General features: G+C 39.4%; 1 protein-coding gene across 1 annotated transcript in view; it reads left to right on the forward strand.

Annotated features, from left to right (window-relative positions):
- Nucleotides 1-21225, forward strand: part of LOC139723260 (sodium/potassium/calcium exchanger 3-like) — a 120062-nt gene that overhangs the window by 85043 nt on the left and 13794 nt on the right. Inside the window, exons 3-5 of the mRNA XM_071634519.1 lie at nt 11463-11539; nt 18145-18219; nt 19501-19585. Of these exons, the coding sequence (XP_071490620.1) occupies nt 11463-11539; nt 18145-18219; nt 19501-19585 (237 nt within the window). The remainder of the gene's footprint in view (nt 1-11462; nt 11540-18144; nt 18220-19500; nt 19586-21225) is intronic.

A 21225-nucleotide genomic window follows, 5' to 3' on the forward strand; every position in this document is an offset into this window, starting at 1 on the left:
GTAGTTGACTTGCGTAGACGCATTGCGAATATTCTGCCCGTAAATATGAGTCTTAAAATACTGTTCTTGCTATTCTGAGACTGAGCGCATCACCGATATTGACGGGATTACACAAACACTTGGCAAAGGTCACCATTTACATGCCCCCGGTTACCATGGAAACAGGTGCATGGATGCACTTTAGCTATAACGCCACGCGCTCAAGATTAATTCAAGCTTAGAACGTTTTGGCGGCATCTGCGCTTTGCTCCCTGCATGTCGTGTCTTGATGGTGGGGCTGATTACATTTACCGTAAAATCTGATAATAATTCAAGAAGAGGGGGCATATAAACCGCCTTTGTATCAGAGATGCGTCTTCCATTGGACGTTAAAGCACCTTAGTTATCACCGTCAGAGTAAATAGCTTGCAACCATTTTTTTTTCTGCCGGCATGCATGGGGCTCTTTGTTTCTGCATGCTTACTTAATTTTCTCTTCCTGTATAATTTGTTCTTCTCCTTTCCTTCTTCTTCTTCTTCTTCTTCTCGCTCCTCCTCCTCTTCTTCTTCTCCTAATTTTTTTCTTGTATACAGTATGAAGAACAGTATTCCATTCCCGAGCATTTGAGGGCGAAACAACTATAAACACATTCTTGTGTGTAGTAGAGCCATATTATTATGCTTATTCAATAACTACAGTCTAATGCTGTAAGGTTATTCCCCTATTCAACGTATTGCAGCATAAGAAACTACCGCACTTGAATTATGGCATCCGTTATTTATACATAATCTCTTCATAGTCTTAATTTGCAAGTCCTCGTGGAAATCCTATTATCAAGATCGTGTACTTTACTCCATAACGGAGAGACGGAAAATCTACATAGCAAACGGACGTTCCTTTCACAACAATAAAATGTTAGAAAATATAACAACAAACAAACTTTAAATAGATAACTGAATATATGAATAAACACACACATACACACACGAATATAAATATATTATATTACATATGTTTATACTTATAAACAAATTATATGATTATGTAAATATATATATATATATATATATATATATATATATATATATATATACATACTAATATGAAGTATGTTTATCATGACATGTGAGACGAAATAAAAATAAATAATGAATGCAACTTGTGGCATCTATTAACATTTTTAAATTTATGCTTTCAAGTATGTAAAAATAAACTTGAAGAATATGTACGAAAATATGACACGACGAGCATGTTTTCAGAGCCCGGTTGTTTGTTGACGCTATACTTGCCGTAGGAGCCATTACGGCTACCTTGACAGTTCAAGCTTTCAAGCTTTCAACTCCCTCTCTCTCTCTCTCTTGCTTTTCTTCTCTCTTTTTTGTCAGTCATTTCACATCGTATTTCCAACATATTCGTCCAAATCGATATGGCAGTTTCTTCGAACTTCCCTTTTCGCTCCGCCTTTTGTGAAAATAGCACGATTAGTCATTCCACTTTTCATCACGCTGGTGTCTTTTTCAATGTTTCAGTCGCGTGTGTGCAAGTTTTACGTGGTGTAATATTGTGTGTGTGTGTGTGTGTGTGTGTGTGTGTGTGTGTTTGAGGGTGTGTGTGTTTTTCGCGGCTTAGAGTATGTGCTTCTTTGTGTGCATGTGTATGCAGGAGGCAGATAGAATGTTTTAGTTGCAGAAGGCTCCAACTTTCTATATACACGAAGAGTATGCAAATGGAGCTGTCACAGTTTAGTATTATGCAACCATTGATCGTATTATGGGTACTTGTGCTGTTTACTCACCGTACTCTTTATTATTCTTGATTTCTTTTGATTTCTGTTTATCGTGCGATTCTGAGAGTTCCCTGATAGCTTTTTCCTGTTAATAGACTCCAAGTTTGCAAATTCATCTTCGTTGTCGTTACAACTGTCGATGCATCTGTGCGAACGCATAAAGGCAGCAGCGGTATACTTTGTAAAGGACTATTTCAGCGACAAGGTATCAGTAAACGCACTTGAAAGACCGTTTTTTTTCCTGTCGAATAGATTAAAATGATATTGGCGCATATTAAAGACAATGCGGGTAAATGCATCTCGAAAAGCATCTTATTGAAAGATATCAAAAGATATGTGTGACAGAAATATTTGTATCAGTGCTGATTTTTCATTCCAAATTGCGCTGATACCCAGAAGCACATTCACGCAGTTCATGACGTTTCATCATTGGCATGGAAACCTGGCACTTGTTCTGCACACAATATACAAACGCAAGCACACCGTAGTGACACGACAACACACATAGTAGAATGTCCTTGAAGACATTTTGTGTATGCAAAGGCCTTTGCAATACATTCCTCTCAGCAAGTGTATCATTAATCGAAATCGGTTACGACAGCATAAGTGTCACTTTTGAAATAATACAGTCTAAACAAAATTATTTTTCCCCCATGACGATATAAACATTGCATAAATATTATATTTTTGAAGTGCCAACTGTTAGACTGATGAAAATAGACAAGCTTGCCATTATACATTTTATATATAATAAAATGAAATATCTCCCTTCCAAATTTAGGTGTTGATAAAGTCGGCAAAAAATAACTATCAATGTCAATATCCATAAATAATGCATTTTCGTTTCAAAACGGCACCGGTCCTAATCAGTTATGTCAACATGAGATTTCTCTGTTTTGACCGTGTTGATCGTGAAATAATGACATCAGATTCTCTTTGTGGAGGTAGAGACGAGTTTCTCGAGATGCACGATTCACGGCTGAGCATTTTGAGAGCAAGAGACTGTAATTAATATACCAGGGACGCCGTCGCAGTTTGACAAGCAATAGATATTTTCCGCGCCTGTGGCCAACTGGAGAAGGGATTTCTCTTTAATTTGTTTTGACGAGCGATCGCTCTACTCACCAAGAGACAGAGAAAGATTAGAGAATATTGTGACAACTAAAGGAAAGAGAAATAGGGGAGAGAGAGACATCAATAAATTATATAAAGGATAATATACGTATACAGAGGGAAAGGAGACGAGAAAGGGGAAAGAGACTGAGAGTTTAACGAAGTGTGTAAGCCACATGCATTTGATTCATGTGCCTTTGACGGAGTTTTGTCCACGAGCGATTGCAAACCGTGCAGACCTAATTCAATTTGGCTCCTTGTAGCCGTTGCCATGGCGATAGTAGCAGATTTTTAAGAAGTGACCTCTTTCCTTGATGTGGTGCACCGAGGGGGAGTGTAAGATCTACCCGCTTCTAACCGACCCATTTTATCTGGTGCGTTCGTATGTATACGAATGTTGCAAACGCCAAAAATTTGTGCGGAACAAGTTCGTCGATAGATGAGATTCTACATGAGAATCCTACAAATAAAGTCGTCGTTTTGTGAGATGCATTGGGGATAATGTTTCAATTCGACAGTATCATTATCGTACTGTATTTCAAGTAACACACTCTTACATATTAGGGTCTGGTATGCTGCTAAATGTTAACGACTTTAATAAAAGGGCTTCTTCTACACTCTCTCAGTCCATGATATTTTATGTTAGATCGCAGTGACATAACTCACAAAAAGAAGAAACTGCTGGGTACCGCTGATGCGGGTTAAAACGCTCCGTCTGCGAAGATATACAAACCCCACCGAGAGTTTTCCCCCTTTATGGTGCGATGGAGATAACTGGGCTTGAGGTTATCTTTGCATACTTTATGTGCGCATCATGTGTGCCTGTACGATTTATGTGCGTGTGTTTACATGTATGTTAAGATTATGTGTGTAAGACATGATACACTATACAAACAGACAGTGAAATGTGCAGCAATTGCTGATAATACTAGATACCATGGTTAAAGGATTAGATGATGAGACTGTGGGCTGGAGAGGTGGAGATTAATGGAAAGAGCTCTGACAGAATTTCAGGACTGAACAAACAGGAAATATATAAAGGGTCTTATACTAAAATGTAGGATATAATCTTTATTAAAGTATGCTACCGTTGTGTTCACCACAAAATTATATGCCAGTATTGTACAAACATAATTATACATGAAAAATGAAGAAATTCAAGCCATTTTTCCAGTTAATACTGTCTATATTGTGTTCAGGTGCTGCTGCTGCTACATCGAACTTGGGGGAGGGGGGGGGGGTGAAGGGGTAGTAAAGTAAGGTCACTTCTTGTTCAATGTGGTCAGTTTTCTAGAAGTGTCCTAGCACGCCGGTGCATAACTAGCTTTAGTTGGGAAGAGAGTATCTCGCGGCCTGTGCAGCCAGCCTTATGGTCACCTTAGTTCTGATGGCCCCATAAGTTTGACTTCCGTCGGAGATGTTCGGCAGGTGTACTGGAGGTGAAAAATGATTCGTTAGGATCAGGAGGGGTCGAGATGATGAGAGCCTCACCAAAGAAATGAAGAAAACAGAAGAAACTGTCTTTCTGTGTGTGGCACAGTATCTCCTTGGTCGTCTCCGCGGGATACGTAATTTAGACGATTGCGCAGAGAGTGAGAGAGAGAGAGAGAGAGAGAGAGAGGGAGAGGGAGAGAGTATAGCTAGAAGGGTGTTTACGGGAACATAACACAAAAACACAGACGATGAGAGCCATTTTTCTGCGCCAGTGGTTCTCCCACATTTTTCTCAGAGGAGGAGCTAGAAGACCTTGTGGCCTTAAGTTTCCTTTTTATCCCGTGGGCAACGCGAGTTTGGGGCTGCCTTGCTTGTTTTGTTTATGCAACGAAAAGTAACTTTGGAAATGTGAAGTTTCTAACGGTTTTCAACCTGCCGCAGGAAAGTTCTGGACACACTTTGATTAGTATGCTCTGCTCTTGAACGGTAGCATATCAATCTCAAGAGAGCCTCCGAATTTTGCTCAAAGTAAACAATGACGCGCGCTAAAATTAATATGGCATTTTGCTTCCCGCAAATCGCTACATTCTTGACGAATAAAGACGTCATTCTGGTATGAATTAAACCCCTGTTGGAATAGGTATATTAGAGTATCAGTGCAATTTGAAGACTAGTACTCTATCAATGCCACGGCGGTCCTGAACAGCAAGCAAAATTGTTGATATCGATAGTGCATTTCGTAGTTTTGTTCTCTTTGCGATATCACACGCTCTTCGCATATCAGTTTAAGCCGTTTCGCCGACGAACTAAGCATGCGGTGTATGGATCACAGATTCTCTACAGTCAAGCTGGTCGGTTGCATTGCCCATAGGGCAAACAAAATAAAAACAAATTAGAAAAAAAAAACAACAACAACAGGTAAAATCTACCCGCTATTAAAGGTGTGACCTAAAAAGTATGCCGCAAGAGGGCGGACACGGAAGCACCGGATAATGCCACATGCCATTTGGACACGCTATTACGCGCTCATTAACAATTACACTGTACCACCACAGCCTTTCGCGTGCCCTTTTGTGCAACGTAGACGTGGAACGTGGAGACGATGTTGATGTGTAAAACGTCTGGACTTTACCTTTTTACCCTCTCTTCATTTTTAATAGTGGTGTTTGTGGCCTGAAATGCTCATCACCGTTTGGTATCCTATACTTCCATATCATGGCATATTGGACACGAGTTATGTACGTCATGCTTGTGGCGTGAATGATCATTCAAGATGTTTTAATATACAGAGAATTATAAACTGCTATATTATATAAAGGACTCTTTAAGAGCAGCGCTGATGGACGAATTTTATCGGGAGTCATGAGAAGGATAAATTCAGCTTAATGTCTTCCCGAAATCTTCTTCCTAAAAATGTACATCTCGCCATCCTCTTTCCTCGTGTTTGTCGAGTACACAGTAGGACCAATTCAATGTACTTAATTCTGTACTTATGATCTTGATATATTATTTCAGATCAAACTCCACTTAAATCTATTCGTAATTAATCATGCCATGTCAATTCTCTCGTCATTAGATCATAACCTTCACAAGACCTTAATGGGAAAACTTAAAGTCTTTCCAAGAGCTATCCCAATTCGTTAATATCAGCTTTAGATGTCGAAATTTAAATTTCACGCCAATACTATTTGGGACATATCCGAAACGAACAGAAAATCACGAATAATGCTTATCGAAGAGCTGCCCCAATTACTTCATATCAGCTGTAGATATGAAACTATCAATTTCACACCAAAACTATTAGGGACATGTCCGAAACGAACAGAAAACTGCAAATAATGTTTTTCCAAGAGCTATCCCAATTAGTTCATATCAGCTTTAGATGTCCAAATTTCAATTTCACACCAAAACCGTTAGGGACACAAACCGAAAATGTTCCTTGTATCTACTTAGTGATGTCCACTTAAGGGAACAAGAATTCTTGTCATGATTGCACACACACACGCACACACATGCACACACACACACACACACACACACATGCACGCACATCAGTAGTAACGCATGGCGCACGGACGCTCGGAGCATACGACCTTCGCGTGTCCGATGCCCTAGTACAGTCGGGCGCACACGCACTCACGGACACGTACATCCTACATGTTATAAACGTTATTTATTATTCACCCTATGTACACAGGTGAAATCAGTAATGATGAATTATATTAGAATGATTGTTGAAAAACAAATTTCACAAATTATTAATCTAAGATGTATAATGTGGGTAAAGATTATGCGCTATCTATTTGCACATGTTTGTAATGTATAGTTAGGAGATAACTCCACCAATATCCTTGTGTATCGCCAAAGTTTAGGAATACGCCGCTCTAGCTCCATTCTGATACATCCATTTTTTACTGCCCTGTTTTTTCTGTGGGTAGTATGGACCAAAACAAACGAACAAAAAAAAAACAACAAACAAACAAACAAACACGGGTTGGAATGGAAGCCTCTGAAAGGGGATCTAGTGATTTGTCTCCAGAAAATCCCAGATGTTTTGAATTGTTTCTTCGTTTTTACATCTGACCTCTCTTTCTACGCCGTCTAAAATTGTCTCAAAATGCTCCTTTCTGTAAAGGGCAGTACATATGATATATCTTTGGCAGTGTAAACGATCGAGGCGTTGTCGCCCATAAAGTGGTTTTTCGTTTGGCGAACTTGAAAATCTTTTTATAGCAATCTTGATTGAATGCGTCCAATTATAGGCACGTCGCCGTGTTTCTCAACTCGCCATCATAATCCCCGGGCCATCAATGCGATTACCTGAACGCGCTCTTTATATGTGAACTGTAAATAAAAAGTGGTCATCTATATGGATACCACGGCTCTCTCCTTCTCTCAGGTGCAAATTCCTCCTCAAGATATATACCCATCGCCGCTGTAATCAATAAAGAGGCAAAATGCTATATAGAGATGAGTGCGTATCTATTTCTGCAACGGCCATAATAACTCCGCGAACCCTTCGTAGTTTCCTGAAAAGCGGACGGCAAAATGCGAACCTACGTCAGTGGCGCTTTACACGCGTTGCACTTAAAACATTGTCTCTTCCGTGTCTCGATGGTAGCTTTAAAGAGAAATGTAAACAGGAAAACATGACGTCATAAGGGGGAAAATAAAACACGAATGTAATGACACCAATGAGAACGAATTTCTCAATGTCTGCCGTTTTGCCTAACATTCTACGTGATGAATGTTGAAGTTCAAACAAAGCAGAATGGGCGAAAACATGAAGAACGACTCGCTCCTTGATCTCATTTTCTACGAACTGACCGAGCAACATCCTGTCTTAAACTTCCGAGTTGAAATTGATTTTCTGCTCTCTGTGAAGTCTCATGGTACCATTTAGTTGCCTTCAGTGAGAGAGCGTTGGTTGTTCTGCCAATGTAACATGATTATGATCATGAATATACAATATATATTATTATATGTGTGTGTGTGTGTGTGTGTGTGTGTGTGTGTGTGTGTAATGAAGAAAAAACTGGTAATGCATTTTTGGCCAATAAAGCATGAGTTTATTCGACTCAAATTTTCGGCGTCTATTTATACGCCTTCTTCAGAAGCCTTGACAATAATGCTTCGTATGTATATGTATTATGTGGATGTATATGTATATGTATATAGATGTATAATTGTATCTATTGGTGTAGGACCCAGCGTTATTTTGGAAATGGGGTAGTGGAGACCGACTATTGATCTGTCGAATTTCGTTGGGAGAAAAAGAAGGAACAGGGGAGAAAAGGGGAGGAGGGGCAGGAAGAGACGGGAAGGAGGTGAAGGGGAGGGGGGGGGGGAGGAGGAGATCATGCGACGATTTAGCAGTGCAGATTGTGTGCAAGAATGTGATCCGTGGAATGCCGTCACCCACACGCTGACGAGCTCTCCCAAAATGGCGGCAATCCTGACGGCATGATGAAGTCCCTTTTTTTTCTTTATATTTTTAGCAATGAGTTCCTATAAATACATTATCCTGTCAGCGCCGATTACCTCGGCGAAAATACGGCTAATATGTCAAGCATGTTATTTTATGGCTACATGCAATCATACCGGGAGTGACAGTCAATGTAATGAGGGGTAGAGACGTTATAAAGAGTATACAAGGGGGTTTGTCGGGAACCAGATCGGAGAGACCTTCATCAATGTCGAGTTGATTGAGGTATTAAGAGACGAAGATGTCAGTCCAAATAAATAGATAAATGGGTGTATAGGCCAAAGGAGACATGTAGGTGGACAAGATATATACAGACGGATAGATACAGGGATAGAGATAGATATATAATATATATAATATACATGCATACATACATGCATACATACACTGGTGTACAAACATATACATTCCTTCGTATATCCATATGTAGATACGTACGTACTTTCGCACATTTTGCGCACAGTTTGTATGTGAGAGGGACTGGGAGGGAGAAAGAACCTAACTAGCATGCATTGTAAATTTACTGCGCTACAGAGGTATGATCAGAGCAATGGAAGAGGACAAGAAGAGGAAATTGTCACACTACATTGCAGGGATGAAAGGCAGAGACTTAGGATAAACGAGACCATTAAAAGCCAACTTTACGACCAGAAATACGGCCACAGGACAAAATTCATTCAAAACAATACGGAATCTGTTGTCGCCAAAAATAGCGTAAATTACCGCAGCCAACAGCCAAATCCTGAACATTTTGAACTGCATTTTACGGGATGACCAGACTTTTAAGCAAACATGTTTTGCCAGTAAATCTTTTTGCATGGATTCGATTAGACCGTGCGTCACTTCTCTGCCGTGAGGCAAACCACCGTTATTACCGTCACATCTTTTCTTCACAGCCGTAGTGTGTCACGTGATTCCACAATGCCACCTTCTCCTTCCCTCCGTGTGTGTCCGTGCCGTGCATTCCTGCGGTGCGTGCCGGCGCGCCGTCAGCGACTTGCGACCGACGCGACGTGGTAATGCGCGCGCATTCTTCCACGCAGCGCTATTGAAGTTTGGTGGGGGATCGTAACAGCCGGTGGGGGGAAAGTGGGTCCTGACCTGTCAGTATGGCTGCCGTTTGCACTTCGCTGTAATACTAGTACTCGTGATGCATGGAAACGCGATTAAAACGAGAAGGGGGAGAAAGAGAGAAGGTTTATGTGTGTGTGTGCGTACATGTGTGTTTGAGTGTGTGTGAGAAAGGGAGGGGATGGGGATGGGGATGAGACAGCTTTAATTCTGGGGAGTGATTGCATGTCTGTATGAATCACAATATGGATAACGAAATTATCTTGTTCGTCGCATCTTTTGAGTTTGCGTGATACATCATATATGGCACTCTCTCAAAGAAAAAGAAAAAAATATAATGATTACAACCACAACAACAACTATGACTGCAACAATAGCAACGACAACACGGTTGCCAGCCTTGTACAGTTTGTTATCGTATGCCTGATCTCAGCGGTGGTTATCAATTTTGAAGAGATACTTCCAAATGGCTTTTAGAATGCTTTTTCGTGAGACGCTTGCAATGCAAGGGAATTAAGTGGTACAGGAGAGCCGAGATATTCTCATACTGATCGTTCACATTTATAGCACATCATTCGAAGCCTTGCGAACTGCTGTTATACTCTAATTAGAGTCCCAAGTCTATATTGTGTGTTTATGAATGAATTAATAAATAGATAGACAGACAGATAGACAGATAGATAGATAGATAGATAGATAGATAGATAAATAAATAAATGAATACATTAATCAATTGATTAATTAATAAAACATTTATTGTATACATACGTCAGTACGTACTTAGTGTGTGTATGTGTGCGTGTGCGTGTGTGTTTGTAATAAGTAATGTATGAATATTTGCGTTTTGGGTCTCAATATACTTGTAAGCCTATATACATAAGTACTTGTCCGTGTTGTAATGATATCCATCTTAAAAAGATATGACCTCATGTCTGTTGTCAGTGACGAATTGTGAACGGTGTGGTTTGATTACTGTATAGGTACGAGGTTTTGACGTTGACAAAATGCAGTGCAAATATACCGTGCGTATGTAGAACTCGGTATAACCACCATCAATAACATTGTAAAGTATTACAATGGCAAGGATGCAAAGCTTCACCTGTTCCCGAAGGAAGCGAGTTTCCAGGGGAAAAAAAGAAGAAGAAAAGAACGTGGATGGAAATGCTATCACGTAAACTAAAGATGCGATTGATCTAGATACTATGATATACTACCAAAGTTGTTGGACACAAGACGAATCATTACGAAATACAGCTCGTATAAAAAATTCCTCGCGCACTTGTCTGTTCAATCCTGTGTGTTTGATATTTTCCCTCTTTATTTGGGAAGACAACCATCAAATCGTTTCCAGGGAAACGAGAAATAATGATGATGTAACCCATCAAACGTTTTAGTTCGTCCAAGTTATTAAGTCATGTCAGTTTGAGTGAATTTCACGTCTCTTTACTCGTCACTTTTGTCGATGATAATGGTGGTGGTGATATTGATGATGATGATGATGATGATGATGATATTGATGATGATGATGATGATGATGATGATGAGAAGGATGATGAAGAGGAGCAGGAGACAGATGATGATGACAAAGAGGAGAGATAGAAGGAGTGGTTGCCTCGCTTTAGAGGATTCTATGTTTGAGGTTGTGCAGTTTATCTGTAATAACCATGGCTAGGATATGTGATGCCATTTTTGCATAATGTTACACACACACACACACACACACACACACACACACACACACACACACATACACACACACACACGCACACACACACACACACACACACACACACACACACAAGATATTAAAATGCTGATGCACACATAAAGTTGATGTGTATTATTTACCGGTACCCTGTTAATCATGCAGAATCTCCTTTCACCGTCATAATTATCTCCCCTGTGTTAGCAATCAGAGAGAAGATGTATGTTCGTCCTCCTATGTTTGCCAAATGGTGTATAATGCTTGCTTTATACACTATTAACAGTGCAATGTGAACTAACATCTTCTTGCCCAAACACAGTTGCACCTCACTATCAAATATCACTGACGTCATTCTCTTTCTTTCATCTGTTCTTATTGTTATGCTGCAGCTATTGAAGAATTTCCTCCGGATATCTTTACCAAAGAGCAACGGGCAAACGGCGCCATTATACTCCATACTTTAATGGTAAGTGCTCATGAGTTCAAAGATGTAGATCACAGTTTCGTACATATAATATATATACATATGATTATTATCATATACATACATGTACATGAAATCATATGCACGTATATGTATAATATATATATATATATATATATATATATATATATATATATATATATATATATACATTCACGGTACATTGGTTGTGCAAGATTTCCTTGTGCGTTGTGTTTGCGCGTGTATCTTCTTTATTTTGCCTTATTGTTTGATTTCTGTGTTAGACAGGAAAAGGGTAATACACAGATTCATCATTGCCATCCTTGTTTTGTCATTGCCTTTATTTCTTCAGTATTTTTTATTTTCGTTTGGCACGTGCTGTATACAGGAGGTCCTCTTCCCTGAGGAAAACAAAAAATCTGTATAGACAAACATGATACTGTCAAGATTAGCCAAAAGAAAGCATTTTGATACATACTCTCTAAATTCCATAGATTTAGATGAGGGACAAATCAAAAATTGAATTGAACATCTCAATGTGATAGATTCAGAAGTCAATCTAATTCTTCCTAACCACAATCTCATAGATTGATTTCCAATCTAAGGAATTTAGAGAGTATAGATCCTAAAAACTTTACGTTGTAAGTGACTCGTTTTACCGATACATCTATCACCATTTTAAAGTCACAAATCCTGATGCGAAGAATAGAGAGAAATGGCGTACATTTCTGGAAAGCAGGGGGCCATTTCTTGAGGAGTTTTGTCTGACAAATTTGTGGGACAAATTCGCTCTCAGCCAATCAGATGCAAAGATTTCAGTAGCTTATAACAGTTTGTCAGGAAAAAAGGGATCTGAAAAAAAAAAACCCGCTTCATGAAATTCCCCCCTCCCTCCAGAAGTACATATGTAGCTTCGATGAGAAGCTGAAGTCCAATGCAAATAGCATGACTATCTGCTGGAACCTCTGGCAGTCGCGAATGTCATTACTTCACAATTTTACAGGGTACACCCATCGATCAAAGGATGATTGGAAACAGGGGTGGGATGGGGTAGGATGGATAGCATGGCCTCACCCATTGATCTAAGGGGGTGGAAGGTCGGGGGATATTTTCCACAATAATTTCCCCTTGACTTCACCATTCTTACCTTTCACCTAGCTAGGGGAACTTTCATAAAGGTGACTAGTGTCTTCATTCATTCGCAAGGCATCATGGATGATGACGGTTTATAAATCACTTGCGCCATTTTCTGTCTGGAATCATGATTACCACATCACGTCACATTCAATTCACGATTAAATTTGTATTTTAAGCTCATTCGTGCCCCGTAAGATGACTGGCAGATACTTTGAGCACTTATCAAGAATGCAAGCTTAAAGAAGGTCAGTATGATCATATTCTGGAAATGGCACATCGAAAAGAGAGGCTCCCGCGGAAGATATTGAGAGCCGATTCAGAAGTATTATGCAAATGAGGGACTTAATGTAGGACGCCCTCCACTTTCCCAGCTATTTGAAGGAGAGGAAACAGATCATCACCCGCGCAGACTATTCCATTTCATTCATTCTTTTATGATTTGATGGTTATTATACTGGCATCATCAACCAGTCATCATAGTGCTGAAATTGCGATCAGCGCATGTCACACGAGTCGTTCGATTTGCCGAACACGTGGTAATTGTGTCAAGTGAATTGGCCCTCTTGAATGCTAAATGTGTCGATGTCATTTGTAGAGAGCAGCGCTGGCTGCGCGGGAAATGTGGAACAAGGAAATGAGGTTGTCGAAAAGCAGACGGTCTGACTTCTCCACATTCACAACGGTGGCTTACTACTCCTGCCATAAAGATCACAGAAAATACAACTCGCTTTGAAGAAAGTGTCTGTTTTCGAAAGTTACGTGCCAAAGTCGTCTCAATTCTATTTTGGGACTTCTTAATGACATAAGCATTGCTCGAGAAGAATGGTTGTAATAACACCTGAGCCGAACATTGACTCCGGTGACAGAAACGTATATAGGTCTACTGCTGGGGGAAAGTACGTCCTATAATTAATTGTCCTCCATATTCAATATGACGGTCCTACCGGAAGCAATCATATCATTTCTATTTTGATAGTCAGTTCAGCGTTAAGTACTTTTCTTGATTATAATGAAGAGTTACTTTCCAAAGGTTCTACATCCATTTTTCATCAAATTTGACCTTTCTTCTTTTTTTTTCTTTTTTCTTTTTTTTTTTTTACAGAAGTGTAGTCATCTTAAGCAGCCCCACACAATGACCTCTTTAAAGTATTGAAATTCTTGTAAAAGAAATGGAGAAATCAGGCATTGGAAAAAAGAGTTTTGTTCCAGAAGGTGCTAACTCCATTTCTGTTTTGTTTTAAAAAAACGCTAAATCCAGCAGAATCAAATCCGAAACCCACAAGCATGCTTGACCACACAATGGCCTCAGAGTAACGCAAGCCTAGCTAGCTTTCCTCCCTGCGTAACTTTCCAAATGACCCAAATATTTCATGATAAAAAATGTGAAATGTTTCATTTTTGTGCATATGAATTCCTTGGAAAGATGGGGGAAACGAGAGGAGAATGTTCATAGATATCAAATCGTCCGCGAAAAATATACAGAGTGACAAAAACTAGTCACTAAAACAACATTTAGGTGTTGTACATCACCGTGCTAAAAAACTTATGTTCCAAAAGGTGCTAAATCCACGAAATGAAAATCTTGAAAAATCAGTGTAGATATTACTTCCAAGGCACGTTTTCTTTATCCTATTATGGGGCACACTGTTCTATCTAATATGGGACATAAAGTCATTGCATGCATGCAAGATTAGAAGCATGTGTACTAAAAATCTAGGTTTTTCTTGTCACCATCAAAAGTGAATTTAGCACCTTTTGGAAAGGAACTCTTCGTATATAGCCACGTATATGCCACGCTCGAGGAGAACAGCATTCAGCTATGAGGTCACAGTCAACAGTTACTGTCGTACTTGATTAATTGGGGACCACTGCACCAAGTCTATCGGGGTAATAGAATGAAAAATATAAACAAGTAAACGAGGAGAATAAAAAGAAGAACAACAGCAATTAAACTTCAGACTAGCATTCTGATAGTGGCAAACACGGTTATATTGGCAGGTTGCGGTACATCCTCATTCAAGATTATTTGGGTCAATGGAAGCATGCGCCATCACTTTCGTTACTTCCATTTTGTGACATAGACTTAGAACGACATTCAGCGACAGTGCAGGCAGAAAAAAAAATACACCAGGGCGTATAATTAAATTAATTATGTTTTATATGGAAAGACACCCAAAACATGTATGAACACAGCTGTATTTATACTTAGCACGGATCCCGCATGTTATATAGGAGAAAGAACTTTTCGACGACGAGTTATGCAGCGTGAGGTCAAATGACATGACGACTTTCACATTGGGCTGCAAAATGTCACTGGTCGGAGTTGAGGGAGAAAGAATGATCGTATATTGTGAACCCAGGTGATACGTGACTTAATGTATTGTGACGGAAGCATTGTCTACAGCTAATTTGATTAGTTGATAGGGTTCCTCCACCATGAGGTGACTGAGTGCTGGTCCAGACGTGAGACTTTTCTCAACTTTGCATTACTTTTTTTTTCTCAAGATTTCGTTTCCCGCGAAACCGGAGAGCGCGCGCACAGTCATAATGCATACAACACCTGCCTTCGCTTCTTGAAACCGTGTATATACCTTATAGTTCACCTGCTGGGCATTATGTCACGAGACTTTCGATAATGTAAACAGAGTAGCCCGAGTGAATATTGTCACTTTACGAATGTGAAGGATTCCCTCTCTCCCTCTGATTATTTTGCCACTGACTGTATAGAAGGCATAAAGCTGTCCGGTATCTCTCGTGCACACTGAAGTGAGCCAAAATCGGTGCCTCATTTCTGTTAACTTGTTCAGTAATCATCGCAAGAAACTTGAGCAGATTTCTCGTGAATATATGCATTCGTATATACCTGCGAACAGATACCATATATACATACATGCATACATACATACATGCATACATACATACACACATACACTAATAGTGACATACATACATACGAGTTTAAGCAGGCATGAAAATTAAAAACAAAAAACGCCCTTAAAGAGACGAATTTTGCAAAATACCCTCATTATTCTGACAAATACCGTTACCGGACGCTATATGCTTCCACACGCATTGACTGGTGATTCTGACTACTAGTAGCTGCTGCATCCCTGACATATTCTCCTCCACCTAGCCCTGCTCAATCGTGTTATAATCTACTGATCTTTGTCAGCCCAATTGACAATTAAAAGTCCCCTGCCCACGGATACTAAGCTAATCATAACCTCATATATCCATAATCCGTAATAACCTCCACTAAATTATATATCCGCTTCCGGTCTGGTATTATCGCCACCTCGTTCCTGCTTTATTACCTTCTCTTGTCAATCCTGTAAATTCGTCTGCCAGGCCTGCATGTATGGTCAAATTATCCCCACAAATGATACGCCTGCTTCAGTCTTTCTACCACCTACCCCCCCCCCCTCCCCGCGCCAAACCCGCGACACCGTCTTTGGTTTGCGATGTACTATCATCATGGTTAACAACGCGATTCAAGCAGGCAACGCTTGGTTTGGATGTTTGTGCTCACGTTCGCGCGTGACTGTTTTGCATGTCTGACTGTCCGTCTGTGCGTTTGTTTTTGTTCTATGTTGCGTAGAAATGAAATAATGTCTTTCACTGGAGCTATTTTCCCCCAATTAGTTGGTCTTTTTTTAATTTTTGAAGTCTGATCTATACGGCAGTATTTTTGCTTTTGTTTTTGAGGGGGTACCGGAGTGTGTTCCGATTGCCAATATTTCTCGTATTTGTCCTTTTTGCCTTCTTTAAGTTATTGTCTTTTTATTTAAAACGGAATGGGCGTATGTGCTGCATTGTCAATTTCTAGCATGTCTGGTCGTCTTCCATACTGTCGGAAACACACAGGAGTAAAAACGGAACGATTAGAGAATTTACAAAGAAATAAGGAGAGACGATAAATAATGATCTAGACATTCAAATTCAGTCACAAATATGCCATTTTTTTCAGAATGTTTCCATTTTGAATTCTAAATGTATTTAACTGTTTGCCAAATAAGATGATTAATTATTTCATCGATTTTGATCCAGACAGGAAATTTAGGAATATTGAGCAATAACTGATGGAGAAAGTCGTTGACCTAACGCATAGAAATGGAAATAGCGTAATAAATTTCTAAACTTTGAACATAAGGATTTCTTCCTTTCTTTTTCTTCTCACAACCCCGTTGATAAAGGGTGAGATATTATTCACACAGTATCGAATAAGAAGAGTAAAATGTCAATGTAGAAGCCCTGCCATACTCTGATAGCATATTTTCGTCAAGAAGTACCACTGTCAGGGCTCAGAGTAATTTCGACTCTTGATTTGATATTTGTGAATTGTGAATTGGATTAAGCCTCCACCCCCACCCTACCCCCGTGGTTGAGCGCAAACAACAACAGCAACAAAAATGTTTTAATTGGTAATGAGTGTCAACTCTTTCTCAGTCTGCCGGGAGAGAGTATGTAGTGCGGATTTCCGTCTCAAGGCATTGGTAGTGATTTATACTGCATCGCTCTGTCATTGGCCTCATTAGAGACTGTAAAACAACACCTCTGAAGTCAGTGTGGGGCACACCATCTGCGCCACGTATCTGGGTCGGAAAAAAAGACTGCTCCTTTCGCCCCAGCTGTCCCCCTGGTTACAGAAGACGATGGCGTCGATTTCTCCCATTAGGCAAGAAATCTTGGGAAATCCGTCTTCTTCCTTTTGTCTCCTTCCTCGGTTGTCATGTTTGTGATCAGATGAATAAATTTCATTCGTCGGCAGATCGATCCTTGAGCTGTTCGGTTCCATTTTGTGACGTGCCATGCGGTGTGTTCGCGTCAACGCTACGTATTTAATACGAAAACGCGCCTTTTGTCCTGGATGTTTTGTTGGCGTTACTTGCGAGCGCTTTCCATCCTGACAGAAAATGTATCAAGATTGAACTATTGTGGCAGAGATATTGTGGCACAGTCCTGATGGAAAAATGTGACCTTGGCGTAAAGTTCGCCTGTACTGTTGAAGCGAATGAGGAACGGACAGTGTTGGACAAACTGTACACGTCGTATCCTTGTTTTATGATATGCATATTACCTTATCGTGTGTGTACCATTTTGTCCAAGATGTCTATTTAGTGAGCATCATTTTTAGTATCATTTGTTTTTGGTCGTCATATTTGTTGCTTTTACAGATTTTGTCATCATCATCATTATTTTTTTATCAAATTGACTAAGATAATATCATAGTCACTTTATTTAAAAAAGTAGTGATGCCGATGATTATGAAATCAGCAAAAATGACGAAGATGACGGGCCATAGGTATTATGGCACTATGATAACTCTGTCTATCCATCAATAGGTTATTTATAAAAACTGTAACAGCTGTTTTTATCAATTCCATCTTGAATCTCTTCTACTATACTATATTGGGACCAACTTTGACCACTGATTGAACTATTGTTTTTACATTTTGCTCTCTTTCTCTCTCTCTCTATTTCTTTCCCAGGCAGTGTATATGTTTGTCGCTCTCGCCATTGTATGCGACGACTACTTCGTCTCGTCACTGGAAAAGATATGTGAGGTAAGTACCTTCCTCTCCTGAAGAAGAAAGTGAATGTGGTGATGATAAAAATAATATATAATAAAATACTTATATTCGGATTATAAATCAAGTAAGTAATTAAGTATGTATACCTACCTATATACATGGTGTAATGTATGTACAACAGCGCTCGACATTAACTTTTTCTCTGATGGTTCGGAAAAAAGAAAATAATGTAGTGGCACTAAATAAAAGAAAACATAACATTTAAAATAACATAACATTTCCCCGATTGGACCACAAAAACATATGCTTTTTGAAAGTTTGGTGGCCCGACACCAATCTTTTAGCAGCCCCGGGCCACCGTCAGTGTCGAGCCAGAGTCGTATGTATGTGTGTGTATTAATGTATGTATGTTTGTACGTGTATATGTATTTATGCATGTATCTTATATTATACATATACATTTATATGGATATATATATAAATATATACATACATACACATATATATATATATATATATATATATATATATATATATATATTAATAGATGGATAGATATGAAATGATTGTATGTTCTGATGCTTGCCAGGAGAGCTATTCATTCAAGCCGTCTTTTCAGCCAGCTGGCATTTGTTTCTGATTTTGCTTGAGGGCAACGATATACTAGAGCTTTATTCATCAAAGCTGTCAGTAACTTGATTAGCAAACTCTATGTTCGAAGCCTAAATACAGACCTTGAAATCTTTAAGCAATTATAAATTGCCCCAGAACGCATTCGATAGATCACGCACTCATCATAAAATGGAAATTGTATATCTGTAAAATCGAACACTTCGATTTTCTCATTTCCTTAGGCAAGGTAATGATATCCATACTTGCTTTCGTGTGTGGATTAAATTGAAATTTTGTTACGCCTGCGGGATTTCAATTGATTCTCGTTTTGACAAGCTGCATGTGACTTGTTTGCTCGTTGTCTTCTTAAATTCTTCTCTATCTCTCTTTCATTTTATATCTCTATCTATCTATCTATCTATCTATCTCTCTCTCTCTCTCTCTGTCTGTCGAGAGATAGATAGAGAGAGAGGGGGGGGGGTTGGCAGAACGAGGTCGAAACAGAGACAGAAAGAAATAGATGATACATGTATTCTTCAACCTGCCTTCATAGCCAACGACCTGCAGTATGTAACATGTATTCTACCATGAATCTTTATATCCATCTCCCATTGCGGTTCGCATCTTTATATTACTTTTTTTTCTCTATCTCACCCTCTCTTTCCTCTCTCGCATCTCACATCTATTTTCTCATTCATGCAGAAACTGAATCTCGCGGAGGATGTTGCCGGGGCAACGTTCATGGCTGCCGGAAGTTCTGCGCCGGAACTCTTCACCTCCATCATAGGTATGTGATTACCGAGTGCATGCGAGGCAAGATTGTTGGGGGAAAAGCGGTCACCCTGTTATCTCATGTTTCTGTCAGCTTCTCTCTAGGGATATCAACGGGAAAGCGAAGCTGAGGACATTTTGAGGATTGCGATAACAATGATGGCATTGCTGTTAGCTTAAGAAAAATGCATTTTGTTAGTAAGGATATATTACAGTACGCTTTGGAACATATTGAGATATGTGCATTTATTTTTGTGTGCATATATATATATATATATATATATATATATATATATAAATAAATGCTGACGCGCACGAGAAAATAGAGACAAGTCTATTGTGATCATCATAGAACACTATTAACTGAAAAAATGTGGGTTTTTTTTGTCTATCATAATTATGAAGAAAGCACAAACAAACGAGGGAGTTGTGGAGCAATATCATTGGTTGCTTGGTTGTTTTATCTATTCACTGTAAAATCACAAAATCTTAGTGTAATATACATTAGAGTAATAATCTGAGGAGAAACGGCTGGATTGCCTTAAGTAGCCGTTCTAGTCTTCCGAACAGTCGTTACCAGTCCCAAATGAATAATCACACTTGGAACTTAACACAATGAAATCAACAAAAATAAACGAAATCATTTCAAACTAACACAATATTGTACAATAATTTTAAAAAAAAAAGTACAAGAGGTCCAGAAGAAAACTACCGAAATCCCTCCCATCCCGACTTCCACTATCTCCCCACCCATCCGCACTTCATCCCAATATACCGTGATCATTCACGTAGGGAATTTTCATATTACAATGTCCAATGCGAACGTAATCATTTTATCGCGTTCTTAAATGAAATATGTGATAATTAAGTTAAACGGGTCAAATCCCGTTTGCATGATTGTGAAGTCACTGTTTTGCGAAAAAAAAAAACCCGACGAAATCTGAAAAGTCTACCAATTTCTTGGATTATATTCGTTGATAAACAGAACAAATAATCAATGTTTTGTTCGTATGTCATTACCTGCAGCCTGAACATGTTTAAGGAAAGCCCTGTAATGTCGGGGACGGAAGGGAAAAATATTCCATATCATAACATCCAGTGATGATTATTTATCGCACTTAAATGAATTACATGATGATGAGGTTAAACGGGCCAGATCCCGTTTGCATGGAATCAATTCACTATTCTATCTTTTAAAAAAACCCACACGAAATCTTTAGAGCCTACAACTCTCGTAGATTAGCTTCGTTGGTCAACAAAACACAAATTCAGTGCTTTGCTCATGTGCTCAACCTGAACATACGGTTGGGAAGCCCTTTAATCTAGGTAACAGAAGGTGAGGAAGAAAAAAAAAAGAACAAGAGGAAAGAAAACAAAACACTACATCAAATCGTGACGTCACGAAGTTTGCTCGACTGCCTCGTGGTATGCGTTCATCCCGCAATCATATTTCTCCAGCGAAGAGTGGCATGCAAGTTCGGGAGACGTCAACAGACGTCTCCGAAAACATGTCGTTTCAAAAATAACTTGATATCTACACTTAACGCACACGCACACACATGTGTACACGCAGACTCAGAACACTCTCACGTACACAAATATAATACACACACGCAGACGCACAAACACTGGCGCGTAACGAGAGCGAGTTAGCCC

This window comes from Diadema antillarum, unplaced genomic scaffold, assembly GCF_040938485.1.
Source record: "Diadema antillarum isolate AM-2024a unplaced genomic scaffold, OU_Dant_1.0 scf00000183, whole genome shotgun sequence".
Classification (NCBI taxonomy): Eukaryota; Metazoa; Echinodermata; class Echinoidea; order Diadematoida; family Diadematidae; genus Diadema; species Diadema antillarum.